Source organism: Pipistrellus hanaki (assembly GCF_964339955.1).
Source record: "Pipistrellus hanaki genome assembly, chromosome: 17".
Classification (NCBI taxonomy): Eukaryota; Metazoa; Chordata; class Mammalia; order Chiroptera; family Vespertilionidae; genus Pipistrellus; species Pipistrellus hanaki.
In genome coordinates this window covers 25,728,000-25,749,421 of record NC_140519.1, presented here as the reverse complement: position 1 = coordinate 25,749,421, position 21,422 = coordinate 25,728,000, and the positions used below count along the sequence as shown (strand labels likewise).

The 21,422-nt window shown below is 40.7% G+C and overlaps 1 protein-coding gene across 2 annotated transcripts in view; it reads right to left on the bottom strand.

Moving 5' to 3' along the window:
* LOC311612139 (transcription elongation factor A protein 1) overlaps positions 1–18,110 on the bottom strand; it is a 58,664-nt gene extending 40,554 nt beyond the window's left edge. Inside the window, exons 1-6 of one of the 2 annotated variants that reach the window (XM_084864928.1) lie at positions 17,867–18,110; positions 16,921–16,952; positions 6,557–6,622; positions 4,881–4,928; positions 2,025–2,095; positions 764–837 (exon numbers count right to left, since the gene is read on the bottom strand). In XM_084864928.1, coding sequence (XP_084721054.1) covers positions 764–837; positions 2,025–2,095; positions 4,881–4,928; positions 6,557–6,622; positions 16,921–16,952; positions 17,867–17,923 — 348 coding nt within the window. In that variant the 5' untranslated portion in view covers positions 17,924–18,110. The remainder of the gene's footprint in view (positions 1–763; positions 838–2,024; positions 2,096–4,880; positions 4,929–6,556; positions 6,623–16,920; positions 16,953–17,866) is intronic. The other variant, XM_084864929.1, reaches the window with a different exon arrangement.
* Positions 18,111–21,422: the final 3,312 nt, after the last annotated feature.

Below are 21,422 nucleotides of genomic sequence, written 5' to 3'. Positions count from 1 at the left end.
ACACCTTTTAAGTATCTACCTACCCAGCTCTCAACACCCTGCATTCTAGGAACTGCATTCCCAGCAGTCATCTAGATGCCATGTCACTCTGGCCACGCTCACGAGTCACTAGGCCACGTGAAAACGTGAGATCCTTTCTCATATGAGATAGTTCTTTCTCCTAGGATTCTGAAATTGGGGCTCAGTGACTGTCAGTCTCTCAGTGTGGTTGGAACAAATATATAAGCTCAAAAACTCCACAGTAATAGCAGGAGAATCTGCAAGGCTCAACCAATGGGAATCTGTGACAAAAAGAGGAAAGAAATTCTCTTGTCTTCTACCTTACTGTTCCTATCAGTAGTCTCTCTTAGACAGGGGCCTTATACCTCTATTTAGAGTTTTATTTAAAGAGCTATAGAGAGTTAACATTCCAGATTCCAATCAATTTACTTAATAAATCTATTTTTAAGATATACTCTATAGCAGCAGTCGCCAACCTTTTGGACCTCGCAGACCACCAGTGGTCCATGGACCACCAGTTGGCAACCGCTGCATACAGTAAAACTATTGCTGAAAAGAGAAAACCAGAAAAGCAAGGGTATGACGTATTCTCTCAAGAGTTATTTCTAGTCTGTTCGAACGTAATCCAGCATTAAAGGTAAGCAGTATATCAGTTTCTATAACATCTAAAAAAAGAGGAGACATTATAGAGAAGGATTGAAGCCACTGACTTCTAGATAAGTATACTGATGGTACTGACAATACCACCCAAACTTTATCTTACCTGAGAAAATCCTCCCAAAACAATTCTGTCTGAAGGAATGCCATTCTTCACCTCTTGGTCTATCAAAGTTTTTACTAAAAACAACATGAAAGTGATATTACTAATACTTTCAGCTCATTGATACAATTTAAATAGAAAAAGGATTTAATGACAGAAAAATAGAAAGTATATTAATGGTCAAAACAAGTGAAAAACTTGAAGCATTCTGCTAAAATAGTAAATCAGAATGCCATTTTCATGATAAAACTCGGATTTTGCATGCGGTGCTTACACTGGTCAATTGTTTCTTCTTACATAATTTGTAAAACAGTTATTTCATCAATATGTGAATACTCTTTTATGCATGGCCAATTCTGTTCATATACATTTTATACTTCTCTCTTCAAGGGACCATAGGCATTTGTACCTAAAAGTTATAATTTAAAATTTTAAGTAATTAAGCAGATTGCATGGTTTGTGATTTACAGTGTTTAAACAGTTCATTCTATTATCTTTTTTTTTTTTTAAGGCAGTATTATATTTTCCTATAGCCAGTATAAGAAACAAATGAGTTTTTCTTTCTGCAGTGATGAGAAAATCATTGATCAGCTGCCTCCTGCACGCCCCACCCTGGGGATTGATGTTCCCTGACAGAGAATCGAACTGTGACCTTCTGGTTCATGGGTCGATGCTCAACCACTGAGCCACACTAGCCGGGCAGTCCGTGTTCGTTATGCAAAATAATAAGCAAGATAAAGACATTCATAAGGCAGCATGGAAAACTAACCAGAGAACAGACTTTGGAGATTGGAATACTTGTTTCATAGGAGTGTTAAATGAGATGATTTATAAGAATTATCTAGCTTTTTTAATATTACCACACTAAAATTAACCATTATATTGTTTTCATTATATATATATCATTACATCATTATATCATTATTTTCATCCTTATTTCAAGTCTCCTTAATGAAGATAACTGGCCACAGCTATTAAACATTTTGTTATTTTCTCCATTTGATATGTAAACCAAAGCAAAATTAATTATCCAACAGTTAAAGTTTAATAACTGCCATTCCTCCCTGTCCGCCTCACCTTCACTGAGCATAGTTAGACCATGTGGCCATCATAGCAAACAAGTTAGAGAGGGATCAGAAAGGAAATAAACAGCACCACCTCCCAAGTTCACATAATTGTGTAATAATTCATCAACATCAATAAAACTGTTGTCTACTAAAAATATATAAGTATGCTCTTGTTTATATAACAACTCTGTACTTACCATATTCTGCTGCATGTTTAATTCCAGGTTCATCCTCCTGTGAATCTGGTGAAAGCCCAATAATATCAAACCTGGAAAATAAGGCAAAATCTTCAAAGAATATCTATTCATGGTAAGTGTGTTCTACTAAACTCGTGGTACTTGGGATAAAAAGTACTGGCATACATATTCTCTAGAACAGTGTTTCCCAAACTTTTGACATATGTGTACCCCTTTTATAATTTTCGTAACGCTGAGTACCCCTCTTACTCATGAGAACGTAGAATTAGGCGCAGCTAAGCACAGTGCAGTGCATATCCCCACCAAACTCCGGTGCAACACGTACCCCTACCAAACTCTTCCCGTACCCCTGGGGGTACGCGTACCACACTTTGGGAAACACTGCTGTAGAACATGAAATCAATTAAAACGTCTTCAGAGGTGAAACAATTAAATGCATGACTGACATTCTCGTTCCTTTCATCCCAACTAGATATAGATTCTAATGTTAAGTCACAGTGCTACATAATTTTAGGATAAGAATATCTAAGAGATAATCTAGTCCAATCTTGCATCCAAGCAGGAATCTCAACCCATACTCCTAAGAAGTTTTCAATACACTTCAGCTACTCCTTTCCTCTTTTATTGTACTAGAGGCCCGGTGCACAAAATTCGTGCTTGGGATGTGGAGTGTCCCTCATCCCAACCTGCACCCTCTCCAATTTGGGACCCCTCAAGGGATGTTAAACTGCCCGTTTAGACCCGATCCCACCAGACATCCCTCTCACAATCCAGGACTGATAGCTCCCAACTGCTCGCCTGCCTGCCTTCCTGATTGCCCCTAACCGCTTCTGCTTGCCAGCCTGATCACCCCCTAACCACTCCCATGCCAGCCTGATTGATGTCTACTCCCCTGCCAGCCTGTTTGCCCCCAACTTCCCTCCTCTGCCGGCCTGGCCACCCCTAACTGCCTTCCCCTACAGGATTGATCACCTCCAATTGCCCTCCCTTGCAGACCTGGTCCCTCCCAACTGCCCTCCTCTGCTGACCAGCTTGTGGTGGCAATCTTGTGTCCAGATAGGAGCATGATCTTTGACCTCATGGGGCAGCCAGCTTGTGTGTTGGAGTGATGGTCAATCTGCATATTACTCTTTTATTAGATAGGATAGAGGCCTGGTGCATGGGTAGAGGCCGGCTGGTTTGCCCTGAAGGGTGTCCTGGATCAGGGTGGAGGTTCCCTTGGGATGTGGGGTGGCCTGGGCAAGGGGCCTGTGGTGGTTTGCAGGCTTGGTTTGCAGGCTGGCCATGCTCCCTGGCAATCCAAGCAGAGGCCCTGGTATCTGGAATTTATTTACCTTCTACAATTGAAACTTTGTAGCCTGGAGCAGAGCCAAGCCTCCTGCTTGCTCCATGGCTGCAGTTATTTCTGTTTGAATTTGTTTACCTTCTATAACTGAAACTTTGTTTCCTTGAGTGGAGGCGTGGGCCAGCCAGGGCAGGTGGAAAGCTTTGCTTCTCTGTTGCCGAGGGCAACCCTAGCCTGCTCTCTCCACTCTGTGGCTGCTGTCATTTTTATTTTATTTTATTTATCTTCTATAATTGAAAGTTTGTATCCTTGAGTGGAGGTCTAGGCTGGCCAGGGTGTGTGGAAAGCTTAGCTTCCTCTATTGCTGGGGAACCCAAACCTCTCAACTGCCCTCTGTGGCTGCAGCCATCTTGGTTGGGGTTAATTTGCTCCACACTTGAGCAGAGTGATGGCTAATTTGCATATTACTCTTATAAGGTAGGATAAGTTGCCGAAACCGGTTTGGCTCAATGGATAAAGCGTCGGCTTGGGGACTGAAAGATCCCGGGTTCAATTCCGGTCAAGGGCATGTACCTTGGTTGCGGGCACATACCCATTAGGGGGCATGCAAGAGGCAACTGATCGATGACTCTCTCTCATCGATGTTTCTAACTCTCTATCTCTCTCCCTTCCTCTCTGTACAACATCAATAAAATATATATTTAAAAAAAAAAAAGAGGGCCCAAGAGGAAATGGCTTGGTTAAAAAATTCATCAATCAGCCGAAACCGGTTTGGCTCAGTGGATAGAGCGTTGGCCTGCGGACTCAAGGGTCCCAGGTTCGATTCTGGTCAAGGGCATGTGCCTTGGTTGCGGGCGCGTCCCCAGTGGGGGGTGTGCAGGAGGCAGCTGGTTAATGTTTCTAGCTCTCTATCCCTCTCCCTTCCTCTCTGTAAAAAATCAATAAAATATTTTTTAAAAAAAATTCATCAAGCCAAGATCGGTTTGGCTCAATGGATAGAGCGTCAGCTTGGGGACTGAAGGGTCCCAGGTTCGATTCCCGTCAAGGGCATGTACCTTGGTTGTGGGCATATCCCCAGTAGGGGGTGTGCAAGAGGCAGCTGATCGATGACTCTCTCTCATCGATGTTTCTAACTCTCTCTCTCTCTCCTTTCCTCTCTGTACAAAATCAATAAAATAAAATAAAAAAAAAAAAATTCATCAATCAAAAAAATAAATAAATAAATAAATTCATCAATCTTCCCCAAAAGGGAAGAAATAGAAGTGTAAAGAAGCTGTTGCTTAACCAGAGTAATTGCTACATGGGGTCAATCAATGTTTGGTTATTGAAATCAACAAAGGGTTATTAAGCAGTATTTCTATTCACCCATTCTCTCCTGTTTCTCTACCTATTGGTGCAGTTCCTGAAGTTTACCCATGAATCTAAAATATAAAATGTAAGTAATTAAATAAAGGTTGAATTTAAAGTGAATTATATAACTTTGCCACTTAAATTTGCTATACACAAAAGTACCTCTGATCAAGAAAATTAAGTATAAATAAAATGTTCTTATTGAATAAATAAGTTCTTACCAAGAAGTCATGGCCATGTTCATATTTAATGTCACAGGCATAACTGGTCTACATGGAAAGAAAAAAAAAAACAAAACAGCAAAATTAGAGTAATTTAACAAAGCATAAAACCTCATAAAATTCCACCAATTAAAGATAATTACTTGAGGGTTATGTAAAACTGCTACGATTTTTAACATCTGAGTGTTTCACTGCATCCACACCTGTACGGTTCGGTTTTGCATACCAGCAGTCTTCAAGTGTGTTCTGAAAACAGAGCAGCAGCTGGGAAGATCTAAGTTTGACAAATAAAAAAAACTTTTTCCTTTCTCAACACCCTCACTTAGTACTTTCAAACCCAACACGAGAAGGAAAACCAATAACCAGGACAGTTGGAAATGAATGAAATATAAAACTCTGGCTAAGGGTCTAAAGATATGTCCGATTTGTTGAATAGGTACTAGAGCATCAATTCCTATATGTTCAGATTATATTTTTGTGTGGGCTTGTTTTCTAGTTCTTAGCTATATATCTGCTTGTTTAAGAGATCATTAAATAAGAGAAATATAAGTTTAGCGTAAGTGTTCTTTTACACCCAATTCAAGTTTATGATGAAAAATTTGCTGGACAACCTGAATGTAAATAGGTACAAAAGAAAAGAAAAATAAATACACTAGGACTACATCCCTGAGTCATGAAATAAGTATACCTTAGAGATCATAAAATCTTATCAAAATTTCTAGGAGAAATAAAACTTTCCTAGGTTGGGAAACAGCCTTAAACCAAATCCAATTCTTGGGCCAGTAACAATATAGCAAATTTCCAATATAATCAACAATTCTATAGCTTGGAAACAGGACTCTCTTACCTAATCTCAGGTATTTTTCCTCTTTCCATTTCCACTTTCACATTTATCACCTGACTGCTACTACGGTACTACTTCTGAGGATGAATTGGCATGTGTATAATCCCATTTGTCTTCTCAGCAGCCTTTGATCTACAGACTTGCCCCACCAATGTGGCTTAGTGGCTGAGTGTCGACCCATTAACCAGGAGGTCACCTTCCTATTCCCAGTCAGGGCACATGCCTGGATTGTGTACTTGATTGACTTTGCAACCTAGGTATGTGCCCTGACCAGGAATAAAAAAAAGCAATCTTTTTGGGGTACAGGACAATGCTCTAACCAAGCCACCCCAGCAGGGCATTAATCTTTATTTTATTATTATTATTATTTTTTTTTTACCATTTTTAAATTTTATTTTTCAATTACAGTTTCCATTCAATATTAATTTGTATTAAGTTCAGGTGTACTCTAATAAGTTTTTTTTCCTAATAGTTATTATTTTTTTAAATATATTTTATTGATTTTTTACAGAGAGGAAGGGAGAAGGAGAGAGAGTTAGAAACGTCGATGAGAGAGAAACATCGACCAGCTGCCTCCTGCACAACCCTTACCGGGGATGTGCCCGCAACCAATGCACATGCCCTTGACCGGAATCGAACCCAGGACCCTTGAGTCCGCAGACCGATGCTCTACCACTGAGCCAAACCGGTTTTGGCCTAATAGTTATTTTTAAACTGAATATTTAAAAGATAAAAATTAATTATATTCAAGTGCTTTTCTAGAAAAGTAAAGCTATTACAATTATTCCTCTCCAGATTCTAAATCACAAGCCTAAAGATTAAAAATACTTACGCATGCGGGCAGATGTATTTGATATGTGATCTTCTGATACGTGCAAAGGCTTCTTCCCATCCGTGCCTGGTAGAGAAATTATTTGAACAATGCCATTAGATACTGTTTTTGTTCATGCCCAATAAACTAGTATCAGAATAGTATTATTAAAGTTTGTGAAAATTGCCGAAACCGGTTTGGCTCTGTGGTAGAGCGTCGGTCTGCGGACTGAAAGGTCCCAGGTTCGATTACGGTTAGGGGCATGTACCTTGGTTGCGGGCCTATCCCCGGTAGGGGGTGTGCAAGAGGCAGCTGGTCGATGTTTCTCTCTCATCGACATTTCTAACTCTCTATCTCTCTCCCTTTCTCTCTGTTAAAAATCAACAAAATATATTTTTAAAAAAAAAAGTTTGTGAAAATAAATGTTAACCTCTTAAAATACCTTAAGTGTGGGCCTTCGATGCTATTAAAATACCAGACCAACCTAGAAACAACCCAAAGACTATTGTTTCAACTTTATCTATGGCTAAAGGTAATTTCTTTTGATTTCTGAAAAGAATTGTTTTCTTTTACGTATTTCCACAGATCTTTAAATCTTTAATATCTTTATGACTTTATAATGTGCCTAACAAGTTAGGCAAGACATAATTCACATTTTACATTTTTAAAAAGCCTCATAGCAGTAAAGTAAATCAGCTGTCTGGTATCTCTTTATGATTACTACACTATTAAAAATAAATTTAACTACCAGCTTTGCAAATAGTATACTTGGATTGTAATGTACAAAAGAAGCAATATTATGCAGCAATAATAAATACCTGGTTTATGAACTGCCACTACCAGATTCTGGGCCTAGACCAGAAATTTACCACTCTGTGCCACTCAGAGACCTTTTCAACATGACACTCCATATAAAATACAAAACCTATCTGCTACCCCTGCAAAAGATAACAGTATAGCACATTATAAAATGTGCCATCCATGGTCATTGCCAATACTAACTTTATGTATGCTGTTTCAATTTCTCTTTTTTGTTTTTATTTATTGTGTTTTCTATTTCAGACTTTGTGCCAATAATTGGGGGAAACTAAATAAGCCCTAAACATCATTTTATTATTTTAGCTCATTACAGCTTTGAGAATATGTAGTCACTAAAGATAACACAAAAGAGAACAAAGGTTGTTATACTAACATCAGATGAAATAGACTTTATATATAAAAAAAAAAGGTTAAGAGGTAAAGGAGGACATTATATATTAATAAAAGTTTAAATACAGCAAGGCATATCAATTATGAACATTTATGTTCACAATGATACACCATCAAAATACATGAAGCAAAACCTGAAACAATTGAAGGGAGAAGCCAGCAGGTCTACAACAACAGCTGAAGACTTCTATACCCTGCTCTCTATTAATAGATAGAACAACCAGAAAGAAAAAAAGTAATAAAAGAGACTCAACTCAATAAATCACCTAGCTGAAACAAACATATACACAGCACTCTAGCCAACAACAGCACACATATTCTCAAGTACTACTGGAACATTTTCCAGGGCAGGCCATAAGTTACGTAGGCCACAAATTAAGTATCAACAGGTCTTTTTTTTTTTTTTTTTTTTTTTTAAAATATATTTTATTGATATTTTACAGAGAGGAGGAGAGAGGGACAGAGAGCTAGAAACATTGATGAGAGAGAAACATCGACCAGCCGCCTCTTGCACACCCCCTACCAGGGATGTGCCCGCAACCAATGTACATGCCCTTGACCGGAATCGAACCTGGGACCTTTCAGTCCACATACCGACGCTCTACCACTGAGCCAAACCGGTTTCGGCTGGTATCAATAGGTCTTAAAAGACAGATATCATACAACGTATCTTCTCAGACCACACAGGATAGTTAGAAACCAATAGAAAAGTAAAATTGAAAATTCACAAAAGTGTGGATACGAAAAACTTTTATTATTTTGTTTTTCTTATATAGCCATTTTATTGAGATGTAATTAACATCATTCAGTTCACCTCCTAAAAGTGTATAACCACCACAATCAATTTTAGAGCATTTTTATCACATTAAAAAAAAACTTGTACCTCTAATCTCCTTGTTCTAGTAGTAGGCTGGAAGAGCAGCACACTAATCTATTTTCTGTCTCTACACATTTGCCTCCTCTGGACATTTCATATAGATGGAATCATACTTCGTGACTGGCTTTCTTTCACTTTGGACTGTTCACCTGAGGGGTCCCTTGGCCTGGGCTATGGGGATCAGGTCGAATCTGTGCACTGGGCTTCCAACATCCCTCAAGGAGTCCTGGATTGCGAGAAGGCACAGGCCAGTATGCAAGGGTTCCCCTCTTCCATATCCTTACCAACTCTTGTTGGTGTATTTGATTGGCATTCTGACAGGTGTGAGGTGCTATCTCATTACAGTTTTAATTTGCAATTCTCTGATGATTACTGACATTGATCATTTCATATGTCTATTGGCCATATGTATATTCTCTTTGGAGAAATATCCATTCAGATCCCATTTTTTATTTTTGTATTTTTTTAGCATTGAGAAGTACAAGTTCTTTGGAAATTTTGGATATTAAACCCTGATCAGCTGTAGCATTGGTGAATATCTTCTTCCATTCGGGAGGCTGTCTTTCTGCTTTGTTGATGGTTTGCTGTGCAAAACCTTTTTAGTTTGATATAGTACCACTTAAAAAAAATTGTTTCCCTTGCCCTAGGTGATATATATAAAAATAATATGTCCTCCCTTGCCAGTTTGGCTCAGTAGATAGAGCGTTGGCCTGTGGACTGAAGGGTCCCAGGTTCGATTCCAGCCAAGGGCACATGCCTGGGTTGTGGGCTCAATCCCCAGGAAGGAGCATGCAGGAGGCAGCCGATCAATGTTTCCCTCTCATCATTGATGTTTCTATCTCTCCCTCTTCCTTTCTCTCTGAAAAAAAAAAAAATATATATATATATGTATATGTATATGTATATATGTATATGTATATATGAAATATCTGAGATGTTACTGCCTGTTTTCCTCTAGTTTTGTAGTATCGAGTCTTACATTTAAGTCTTTAATCCATTTTGAGTTTATTCTTATATAATAAACTCAACATGGATATCAAAATCTGGTGTAAAAAGGTGGACTAGTGTCTTTCCCCCTCATGTTTCTGTCCAATTTTCCCAACGCCATTTGCTGAATAGACTGTCTTTACCCGCTTCTATATTCTTGCCTCATTTGTCAAATATTAATTCCCATATAGGCATGGTTTTATTTCTGGGCTCTGTATTTTGATCCATTGATCTATATGTCTGTTTTTATGCTAGTACCACGCTGTTTTGATTATGACAGCCTTGTAATATAGTTTCATATCAGGTAGTGTGATACTTCCAACATTTTTCTCAAGAATGCAGTGGCTATTCGAGGTCTTTTGTGGTTACATATAGATGTTTGGATTATTTGTTCTAGTTCTGTGAAATAAGCCAATGATATTTTAATAGGAACTGCATTACATCTATAAATTGCTTTGGGTCATCTGGATATTTCAATGATGTTAATTCTTCCTATCCATGAGCAAGAGCACAGTATATGCTTTCATTTATTTGTATCTTCTTCAGTCTTATAAATTACTGAGTATAGGTCTCTTATCTCCTTGGTTAAATTTATTCCTAAGTTGTTTTTTTAAATCCTCACTTGAGGATTTTTTAAATTGATTTTAGAGAGAGAGGAAGGGAGAGGAAGAGAAACATCAATGTGCAAGAGAAACATCACTCAGCTGCCTCCCCTAAGCATCCTAACTTGGGATCAAACCCACAACCAAGCTATGTGTATCCTAACCTGGAATTGAACCCGCAATCTTTTTGGGTGTTTGGATGGTGCTCAACTGAGTCACCTGGCTGAACTTTTATTTTTTATATAATTGTAAATGGGATTACTTTTTTAGTTTGCCTAATAGTCCATTATTGGTTTATAAAAATATAACAGATTTCTGAATATTTATTTTGTATCCTGCTAATTTACTGAATCAGATCTAGTAGTTTTTTGTGGAAACTTTATGGTTCTTTATATATAGTATTATCATCTGCAAATGAGTTTTACTTCCATTCCAATTTGAATGCCTTTTATTTCTTCTTCTTGTCTGATTATTTTGGCCAAGATTTCCAGTACCATGTTGATCAAGAGTGGTAAAAACGGACCTCCCAGTCTTGATCCTAATCTTAAAGGAAATGCTTTTAGTTTGTCCCCTTTGAGTATGATATTAGCTGGGGGTTCATCTATATGGTCTGTATTATGTGGAGATACATTTTCTCTATTCCCACTATGCTGAGTTTTTATCATAAATAGGTGTTGGACTTTGTCAAATGTTTTTCTGCATCTACTGACATGATCATGTGTTTTATATCCTTCATTTTGTATTATGTTAATTGGTTTGCAGATATTGTATCAACCTTACACCCCAATAATAAATCTTATTTGATCATGGTGTATGATCTTTTTAATATTTTGCTGGACTAGGTTTGCTAATAGTTTGCTGAGGATTTTTGCATCTATGTTTATCAAGGATATAGGCCTATAATTTTTTTCTTTGTAGTTTTTTTTTTATCTGGTTGTGAAATTAGGATAATGCTGGCCTCATAAAGTATGCTTGGAGTCTTCCCACCTCTTGAATTTTTTGCAGTAATTTGAGAAAGATAGGTGTTAGTTCTTGGAATGTTTGGTAAAATTCACCGTGAGCCTTCTGGTCCAGCACTTTCATTTGTTGGGAATTTCTTCTTTTTATTACTGCTTTGAGTTCATTAGTTGTAATCAGTGTGTTCAGATTTTCTTGATTCTGTTTTAGAAGATTGTATGTTTCTAGGTGTTCATCCATTTCTTCCAGATTGTCCAGTTTGTTAGCATATAGTTGTTTGTAACATTTTCTTATAATTCTTTGTATTTCTGTGTTGTCAGTTATTAGTTCATTTTTTTTAATTAAAAAGAAAAATCTCAAACCAACAATTTTAAATTTACAACTTAAGGAAATAGAAAAAAACAAAACAAAAACTAAATCCAAAGCCAGCAGAAGGAAGGAAATACTTTAAAATTAGGGCTGAAATAATACGAAATAGAAAATAGAAAAACAAGAGAGAAAATAAATGCAACCAAAAGTTGGTTCTTCTAAAATATCAACAAAATTGACAACTTTTAATTACATGGACAAAATAATGAAAAGACTCAAGTTACTAAAACCATTAACAACAGTGAGTACATTTTTAATGGTTCAACAGAAATAAAAATGATTATCAGAGTATTATGAACAATTGTGTGCCAAAGATCTAGATAACCTAGATAAAACAGACAAAATCTTATAACACAAAACCCACTGAGACTAAATCATGAAAAAGTGTAAAATCTGAAGACCTATAACCATTAAGGAAATCGAATCAATAATCAAAACTCTCCCCCAAAAGAAAAGGGACCTGATGGCTTCACTTGTGAATTCTACCAAACATTTAAAGAATACCAATCCTTCTGAAACTTTTCCAAGAAAGTTTGAGAGGAAGGAACACTATCTAACTCATTCTTTGAGGCCAGCATTACTCTTGTACCAGAGCCAGACAAAGACATTGCAAGGAAAGAAAGTTACAGACCTTAAAAATGTGTGTCAGGAGAGAAAATTGTGCAAATAATACAGAAAGGAGAAGTGAGAAACCACAAGGCCACAAAAGGCAGTGAGAATACTTTAGTGTAGATGGTTAAACAATAACTCCAAAATTCATATGCACCAGGAACTCAGAATACGACCTTATTCGGAAACAGGCTATTCACACAGGTAATTTGGTTAATATGAGATCATATGAGGTAGGGTGGGTTCTAAATCTAGTAAACAGTGTCCTTATCAAGAACAGAGAACACTTATAAACAGCATTTGAAAAGCTAATGTAAAGAGAGAGGCGGAGATTAGAAATATGTTGCTACAAGCCAAGGAAAGCCAGGAGCCATCACAAACAAAAAGTCAAAGGATTCTTCCTTCGAGCTCTGGGAGGGAATGTATATAGTCCTTCTGATACTTTGATTTTGGACTTCTAGCCTCTTGAACAACCAGAGTACATTCCTGTTGTTTTTAAGACATCTATTTTGTAGTTATTTGTTATGGCCCCAGGCAGTGGCTGACTTTGCATCTCCTGGGAGGCCCCAGAGCCAGTGCACCTGATGGACACAGACCATACCAGGTATCAACTCTCCATATCCACAAGTGACACCTCAAGAAGTAGACTCAGTGAGCACCAAAGCCCCACTGAAGTAAGTCCTGCTCCATAGTGGTGTCTCCTACACAGCAGCTCTTCCCATGAAGATGCAGCTGGTTCTCACAGCAACTGGCCTGGAGGTCAAGTCCTCCCAGTGACCCAACAGCAATCAAGGCTCAACTACAACAAGACTGTGCACACAGCCTACAGGGGTGCACCTAGAGTGTCCAGTTCAGGTGACTGGGGAGGCTGAACCACTGGGCCCTACAGGACACCTGCTACACGAGGCCAATTCCAGGAGAGATAGCAGCTCTACCTAATACATAAACAAACACAGGGAAGCAGTCAAAATATGAAGACACATGTCACAAATGAAACAAGTGAAGAAATCTCCAAAAAAAGAATTAAATGAAATGGAAGCAAGCAAACTCCAGTGGAAGCTCATTTCTCAAACTTAATTCATTCCAGAAGGCTGTTCAAAAACCAATCATTTTTTTCCATTAGAAACAATGTAAATTGAATTAATCTGGCCGGGACCGGTTTGGCTCAGTGGATAGAGCGTCGGCCTGGGGACTGAAAGGTCCCGGGTTCGATTCTGGTCAGGGGTATGTACCTTGGTTGCGGGCACATCCCCAGTAGAGGGCATGCAAGAGGCAGCTGATCGATGATTCTCTCTCATCAATGTTTCTAACTCTCTATCTCTCTCTTCCTCTCCGTGAAAAATCAATAAAATATATTAAAAAAAAATTTTTGAATTAATCTGTTCCAGACCCCCAAAATGATTCTGGTTTAACCTTTCTTATATATAGTACATATCTAATGTACTGTCTAGCATATAAATAAACACTTTAAAAACAAAAAGGACATGAAATGTAAATGAAAATTTAACAAAAAGAAAAGAAAATGTACAATAAAAAATGAAAATTTAATAATAACAATTTGCAACAACAAAAGCAGAAAACCACGAAAATATTAATAGTACAATATCCAGAGCTTTTAATAGTGGTAAACTGATTCATACTTGCACATTCTTTTTTTATCACCTGAGAGACTTGTGACTGATCATACAGCTATCAGCATGAAAGGATTGTCAGGATAAAAAGCAAGTTGCTCAAGATAGGAGACATTTGAGAATCAAGGTTTGACTACTGGATATAGATTTCAAAACAAAGGTTTATAAGGTTGCTCAAGGATCTTAATGAGAGCTTCAAGGGACTTAGTGAGAATGTCAAAGACATGAAAAAGGACCAGTCAGAAATTAAGCATACACTAACTGAAATGAAGAGTAATTTACAGAGATACAACTGTAGAGAATTCCGAGAATCAAATCAATGATTTGGGATATGCGGAAGCAAAAAACACCCAATCAGAAGAGCAAAAAGAATCCAAAAATATGAAGATAATGTAAAGAGCCTCAGGGACAATTTCAAGGGTACCAACATTGGAGAGCGAGCAAGATACTGAAAATCTATTTGAAGAAATAATGATAGAAACTTCTACCTGGCAAAAGAAATAGACTTCCAAGTCCAGGAAGCACAGAGTCCCAAACAGGAGGAACCCAAAGAGGCCCACACCAAAGCTGAAATGCCAAGGGTTAAAGACAAAGAGAGAATCTTAAAAAGCATCAAGAGAAAAGCAGTTGGTTACTACCTACAAGGGAGTACCCATACGACTGTCAGCTGATTTCTCAACAGAAACTTTGCAAGCCGGAAGGGAGTGGCAAGAAAAATTCAAAGTGATGGATAGCAAGGATCTACAACTAAGATTACTCATTTAGAATTGAAGGTCAGATAAAGAGCTTCACAGACAAGAAAAAGTTAAAAAAGTTCATCACCAGTATTACATGAAATGTTGAAGAGTATTCTTTAAGAAGAGAAAAAAGAAAAAAAATATATCAAAAATATGAATAAATACATATCTATCAACAATCAAAATAAACAAGGAATCAAATGCACAAAATAAACTGATAAATCAGAACCAGAGACATGGAAACATGAAACAGACTGATGAATCTCTGAGGGAAGGAGGGGGTGGGAAGAGATTAACCAAATATCTTATATGCATACTAGAGGCACTTTGCACAAAATTCGTGCATGGCTACAGTCCCTAGGCCTGGCTGGTGATCAGAGCTGATCTGTGGGGCGACCGGTGGGGCAATCACCTTGGCCAGCTTGGCACTGCCTGTTTGCCAGGCCCACCCTCCTCCCCCGCCCCCTCTGCCACTGCAGCTGGTTGCCTCCCTCTACAGGAAGAGACCTGTGATGTGATTTTTTTATTTTTTTTTTCAGAGAGTAAAGGAGAGGGATAGAGTTAGAAACATCGATGAGAGAGAAACATCAATCAGCTGCCTCCTGCACATTACCTACTGGGGCTGTGCCTGCAACATGCCCTTGACCAGAATCGAACCTGAGACTCTTCAGTCCACAGGCCGAGGCTCTATCAACTGAGCCAAACCAGTTAGGGCCCGGTGAGGCGATTTGCAAGGGGGGTAGGGGGCCCCACTGGCACCTGCCTTGGCTGGCCTGGGGGCAGCTCCTGTGTTAAGTGTCTGCCCCCTGGCGGTCAGTGTGCATCCTAGCAACCAGTCATTCCACCGTTTGGTTGATTTGCGTAATAGGCTTTTATTATATACAAAGAAGGATATGTGTTACCTATGGACACAGACAACAGGGTAGTGAAGGTCTGGTGGAGCGGGAACCAGTTGGAGGGGGACAGTGGGGAGGGAAAGGAAGGACATCTGTAATCTCAACAATAAACATTTTCTTAAAAGTGAGAGAGAATAATACACACCAAAAAAAACAAGGTGACATATTTTCCAAATAAATTTTTTAAAAATTTCTCTACACCTCTTTTTAGTAAAATAAATGTCATTTTCATAGGACTACCTGGTTGCCAGAACACAGTCCTACAACCTTTTCTGTTACTCCCTACAAAGTGTGTGTCATGTTACCTCTACTTAATAAGCATAAAAGAATTTAGGCAGAAGGAAGGCAGAGGAGGGTGGGGGAAAGAAGGAGAGATCGCCAAAACCGGTTTGGCTCAGTGGTAGAGCGTCGGTGTGCAGACTGAAAGGTCCCAGATTCGATTCCGGTCAAGGGCATGTACATTGGTTGCGGGCACATCCCCAGTAGGGGGTGTGCAAGATGCAGCTGGTCGGTGTTTCTCTCTCGTCGACATTTCTAGCTCTCTATCTCTCTCCCTTCCTCTCTGTAAAAAATCAATAAAATATATTTTAAAAAAAGAGGGAGAGATCCACCAAAGGATTTCTATGCATGCATATAAGCATAACCAATGGACACAGACACTAGAGGGGTGATGGCATGAGCAGGGAGGCAACAGGGCAATGGAAGATAATGTCAAATATGTAATTCCTTAATCAATAAAGAAAAAATAAAATTTAAATTTAAAAAAATGATTAGGAATAACATTTAACATTTAATCTAAAAATAAGAAAAAAATTATTTTAACCTCTCTGTAAAGATTTAAAATTTTTAGCTACTTTATCAAAATTTATCTGCCTTCAGTATTTTTTTTTTTTTGCGAATTCTACAATATTGTAACAACGTTACACCCAAGTTTCACTGATTTAAATTAAAACCAAAATCTTTCAATGTAGAAAAAGCCTAAGTGAAAGATAAATCATTTATCTAAAGTTAGCACAACAAAACTGGCTTGATAAGCCTCCAAATAAATCTTTAAGTTGCCTCCCTTGCACTTCACCTGATTTTCTTTCTCTTTAGGGAACATCTAAGTTCTAATTCAGAATGCTGTGGACTGCACATTGCTATTGTCTCTCTTATCAAAATCAACCAGTCCTTCTAAACCTGCCCTGAAATGTTAACCCTCTGGAAAGCTCAAACATTCCATCCTTCTCTGCTACCCAATACCCACAGCAACTCAGGGAGGAGTTTGCAATTCAAGTATGTTCCAAAAACAAGAGCTGAAAAATGACAAATGCAAGATGACGAGGGGGAAATTTTGGAGGGTTTTCAAAAATGAAAAGATTGTGTCTTATTACTGGACTGTAAGAAATACAGTACTACTAGCAATGTTTTTTTTTATACCCTCTTAAGAGTTCATAAATATGAAACCTTTGATTACTCAGGTAGATTGCATGACCCCATTTTATGACTGTTGCTAAAATAATGGTACCTACCCTGTATCTCCCAATCCATGAAGGAAAATCACCTGGAGGAAAAGAGGAGAAATTAATAAGCAACGCCTAGGTAAAATCCACACGTCACTGTTACACACTGCAACTCTGGTGAAGGCAGAAGCCAGAACTACAGAACACCTCCTTCAGCAAGTTAATTCATCTCGACAGACACCTCTTCCATGGCCAAAAAAAAAAATACTACTTGACTTGTCTCCTTATAGTTCCTAAGATAATTCATGTGGGGCTTCAGCCCAGAGAGAGGTCCCACTTAGACATTTTTCAGTGCAAATGATCACTCCCTAGGACAAAGTCTCTTTCAAGTCCAACCATGAAAGATCTCCTTTCCACTGCAGAACTTTTCCATCACAAAAGGGAACTTCCGGAGGTAAAAAACAAAACAAAACAAAAAAAACCAAGTTTGAGCTCCTTAAGTAAAAGTTTCCTTAAGAAAAAAAAAAAAATAGCAGCACTTCTGATCTTATAAGACACGAAATCTCCGAACTTCTTTGATTTAGGGTGAGAATGCAAGGTAAGAACATAAAGTCTTCCGCATCCACAAACAAGACAGAAACGTGCCAAAAAGCCACCTCGAGGGAGAGCGCCTCTGCACGCAGGCAGGTCATTGCCAGCGGGGCCGGGGTCCCGGGGTCCCGGGGTCCCCCCCGCGCGCCGCGCTCGCCACGCAATGCGGAGGGATCGGGATCGCGATCGGGGCTGGGGAAGGGGTGGCGGGCTGACCCCCCGGCCCGGGCCGCGACCCCGGTGCCCTCCCCACACCGCGGGGGCCCGGGACGTGCCGACCCTTCCAACCTCGCCCCGTTCAGGGCGGAGCGCCCCCCGCGCAAGGGTCGCCGACCCACCGGGCAAGCCCCCGGGGCAGAGGAGGGGCGGCCACCGACCGCGGGCCAGCGGGACCCTCCGCGCCCCGGCCGCCGCCGCCACTCACCGCAGCGGTGGCCTTCCGGGCGGCGGGAAGCGAGGCAGACATGTTATTGCCGCACATTCACGGGCTCCGCTCCGCCGACCGCGGCGCGCGTTCGGACTATAAAGCTGGCGCCCGGGAGCGGCCCAAGGGCGTGAGAACGGCGAGGCCCGCCCCGCCGAGCGCGCGCTCAGGCGCGTGCGCGCCCCCGAGGCGCCGCCGCGCCGCCCTCCGCCACCAGCTCCACGCCGCGCCCCCGGGTCCGCGGGACCAGCCGCCCGCCCCCGCCCGCGCCGCCCTCCCCGCCTCGGCGCGTCACAATGTCCCGCTTCTCCGCCCGCCCGATTGGCTGTGACGGAGCCGGAGCCTGGACTGACCTTCTCCTCCACCTCCCGCTCCTCCCTCCCTCCCGCCCGCCCGCCCTCAGCTCCCCACGGCCACTGCGCGGTGCGCCCTGCCCCTGGGCACCTCTCCCCGCGGGGCGCCCGGGACACCGCGGGGAGGACGCTCTCCGCCCCGGCTGGGAGCAGGGTCCCTGGAGCCTGGTCCCTGGAGCCTGGCCTTGCCTTCCTCTCTTGGGGCGCTGTAGTGCACTGAAAAGAAGGAGCCCCAAAGCCACTCGAACCCAGCCCCAGATAATCCTTTGTTTCCTAAAGCCAAGGTGTACTCATTGGTCAAAGTGAGGTTGGCCCAACTTTGGCTATATTTCCAAGGGGGCTACACACCCAGGTGCAGCTTTAAAGTTGACTGGGCCGCATCTTTTCAAAACAAACTGAAGCTCAGGCCAGTGTGGCTCAGCTGGCTGAGCATTGATTGGCCTGTGCACCAAAAGATTGCATGTTTGAGTCCAGGTCAGGGCACATTTCCAGGATGTGGGTTTGGTCTAGGTCCACAGGCAAGCAATCCGTCTGTTTGCCTCTCCTTCCCCCCCCCCCCCCTCTCTCTCTCTCTCTCTCTCTCTCTCTCTCTCTCTCTCTCTCTCTCCCTCTCTCCCTCTCTCCCTCTCTTCCTCTCTCCCTCTCTCCCTCTCCTCCCTCCCCCCTGCCCCCCTCGACTTTCAGCGCTCTAAAATCAATAAAAACAATTATTTTTTTAATTTTATTTTTTGCCCTAGCTGCTTTGGCTCAGTGGATAAAGAGAGGGCCTACGGACTTGAAGGGGCTTGGGTTCAATTCTAGCTAAGGGCAAGAGCCCAAATTGCAGGCAGGCTAGATCCCTCAGTGTGGTGCGTGAGGAGGCCACCAATCAATGATTCTTTCTCATTGATATTTCTCCCTCTCCCTCTCTGAAATCAATAAAAATGTATTTTTTTAAAAAAGAGAGAGCTACTGTAAAAAAATAAAAACTTTTTTTTAACTGAAGCTGGGAAGGAAAACATTCAGTTGTCATTGAGAATGCACAACTTAAATATCGGTGGATAATGAGATAGTGCTGATTCAAGTGTGAGACTAGATGTCCCTTTTCTGCATGGGTATCTCAATGCATATGGAATACACGGTAGGCTAGGGCCTGAGATAGAAGCATCTAAAAGCAAATGCTTGTTAACGGAAGGACAGGGCCTCTCCCTAGTTGCTAGTGGGAGTAGAATTCTTGCAATATCCCAAGAAAAATAATTTTCTGAGACTCGTGTGAGGATAAGGATTTTTATTTCCCAGAAACTAAATCCCTGAGTTTCCAAAGTCCCATTTCCCTCGTAGAAGATGTGTAGCTGGGGCTTCAGTGGAGCTAAAATCAGAGCCAGTGCCCAGAGTTTCCTTGCCTTGGTGGAACTGAGTCCAGTCCAGCATAAGACTGGTTTAGCTTGCGTTTCCTGCTGCAATCCATTAGTCCAATGCGTGTGAGGTCCATGTTGCCGTGGGCCATATGGGCAAATTCAAGGAATCTAAGAGTGAGCCAAGAGCACAAGAGCAACAAGAGAGCCAAGTGCACAGAGAGAGCCAAGAGGGTGAATTTGTTTAGGAGATTATGTCTTCCCAAGTTTTTGTGCACTTGCAGTGGCCGCACTCATTCTGGCAAATGATCTTTGTTCCCAGGTGTGACTGACAGGCAAGTACCTTCCCCATGTCACCCCAACTGTACTGGGCATGAGTCCATCTTGCCTGTGTTGGATCCCTTTCCCCAGTGTTTTGTAAGGAATAGGCCGGTGGTTTCCCGAGGAGAGCAAAGTTGCAGCTTCCTGGTGAAGCTGCCCAAAATGACATGCCTATCATACCTGGCCTCCCCTTTGCTCCTTTCCTGTTATTAATAACTTGCTAATTGTAATAAGGTGAGCAGACGTCCTGCTTTTGGCGGGACAGTCCCGATTTTTATCCATTTGTCCCGCGTCTGCCATGGTATCACTCTGATCTTTAGGAATTTACAATTCCCTAGAGAAACTTAAAGGATATATACAATCCTTAAGTAGTACAGTATAAAATAGGAAAGGAAGCTGGTGAACATAAAAACAACAACAACACAAAGACCATTTCACTTTAATTCACATGATAACCAGAGTGCTGAAGGATTGAGGGTGAGGGGAAGGGTGTCTCATTTGTGTCGTATTATTCTTGTCTTGGATTTGAGTGCTTGGATTTGAGAGTTCTGTGGGCTCTCAGAGATTTTAAGTTTATACTGATTTATTGACAATGATAATGTGACTCACATTTCACATCCAAGTGTATATTTAGACTTTTAAGTATTTGGTTGTGTTGACCCTCAGAACGAATGGTGGATAATGAGATAGAGCTGGGACTAGATGTCCCTTTTCTGCATATAGCACAGCGGTGATGTTCCCCAACTGTGATGTCTCACAATTCAGCTGTTAGCACCAAATAAAGTCTTCTCTCCCCTCACCGCATCCCAAATTGGGGACTTCTGTAGGCATTGAATTTTGGTGATGACAGTCTTAGGTGACAGTTGTGATGTTAATAGAGAAAATAATACTATCTTTAGTTCTCACTATGAACACTGGATGTTACAAATCACTAGAATTTGAATTTTTCTATAATTTAATATCAAGAGCCACCAATTGGTTCTATCAATTAATTTCCAATAATGGGAAGTAGGACAGCTCAGGTTGATGTATTTCTGTCATCCTCCCCTCTTTCCAAGTCCAAATACTACTATTCCTACAAGGGTCATCTAAGTCCTACATTCTTTAAGCAACCTTAGTGTTTTCTTTACAGTTGACCACTGAACAACACAGGTTTGATCTGGTGGGTCTACTAATCACACATTTCCCCCCCAATAAACAGTATTGGCTCTCTGTGCTTCCAAGTTTAGCATCTGGGGATTCAACTAGCTAGAGATGGAAAATACTGTTTAGGAAACTACATATGAGGTGGCCTGGCCTTATGCATTGATCTATACCATCTTATATAAAGAATTTGAGGATTGGAATTTTGGTTTCTGCAGGGGTTCTGGAACTAATCCCCTTGGTTACTGATGGATGAGGGACTTTTGTTAAATTTGGGGGGAGTTAATTGTTATATGTGGATTTTCTACTGTGGGGGAGGGGATACCCCAACCTCTGTGTTGTTCAAGGGTCAACTATAATTTCTTCCTTTCTTTCCCAGGTAAGAGAATGAAATAAATATTATAA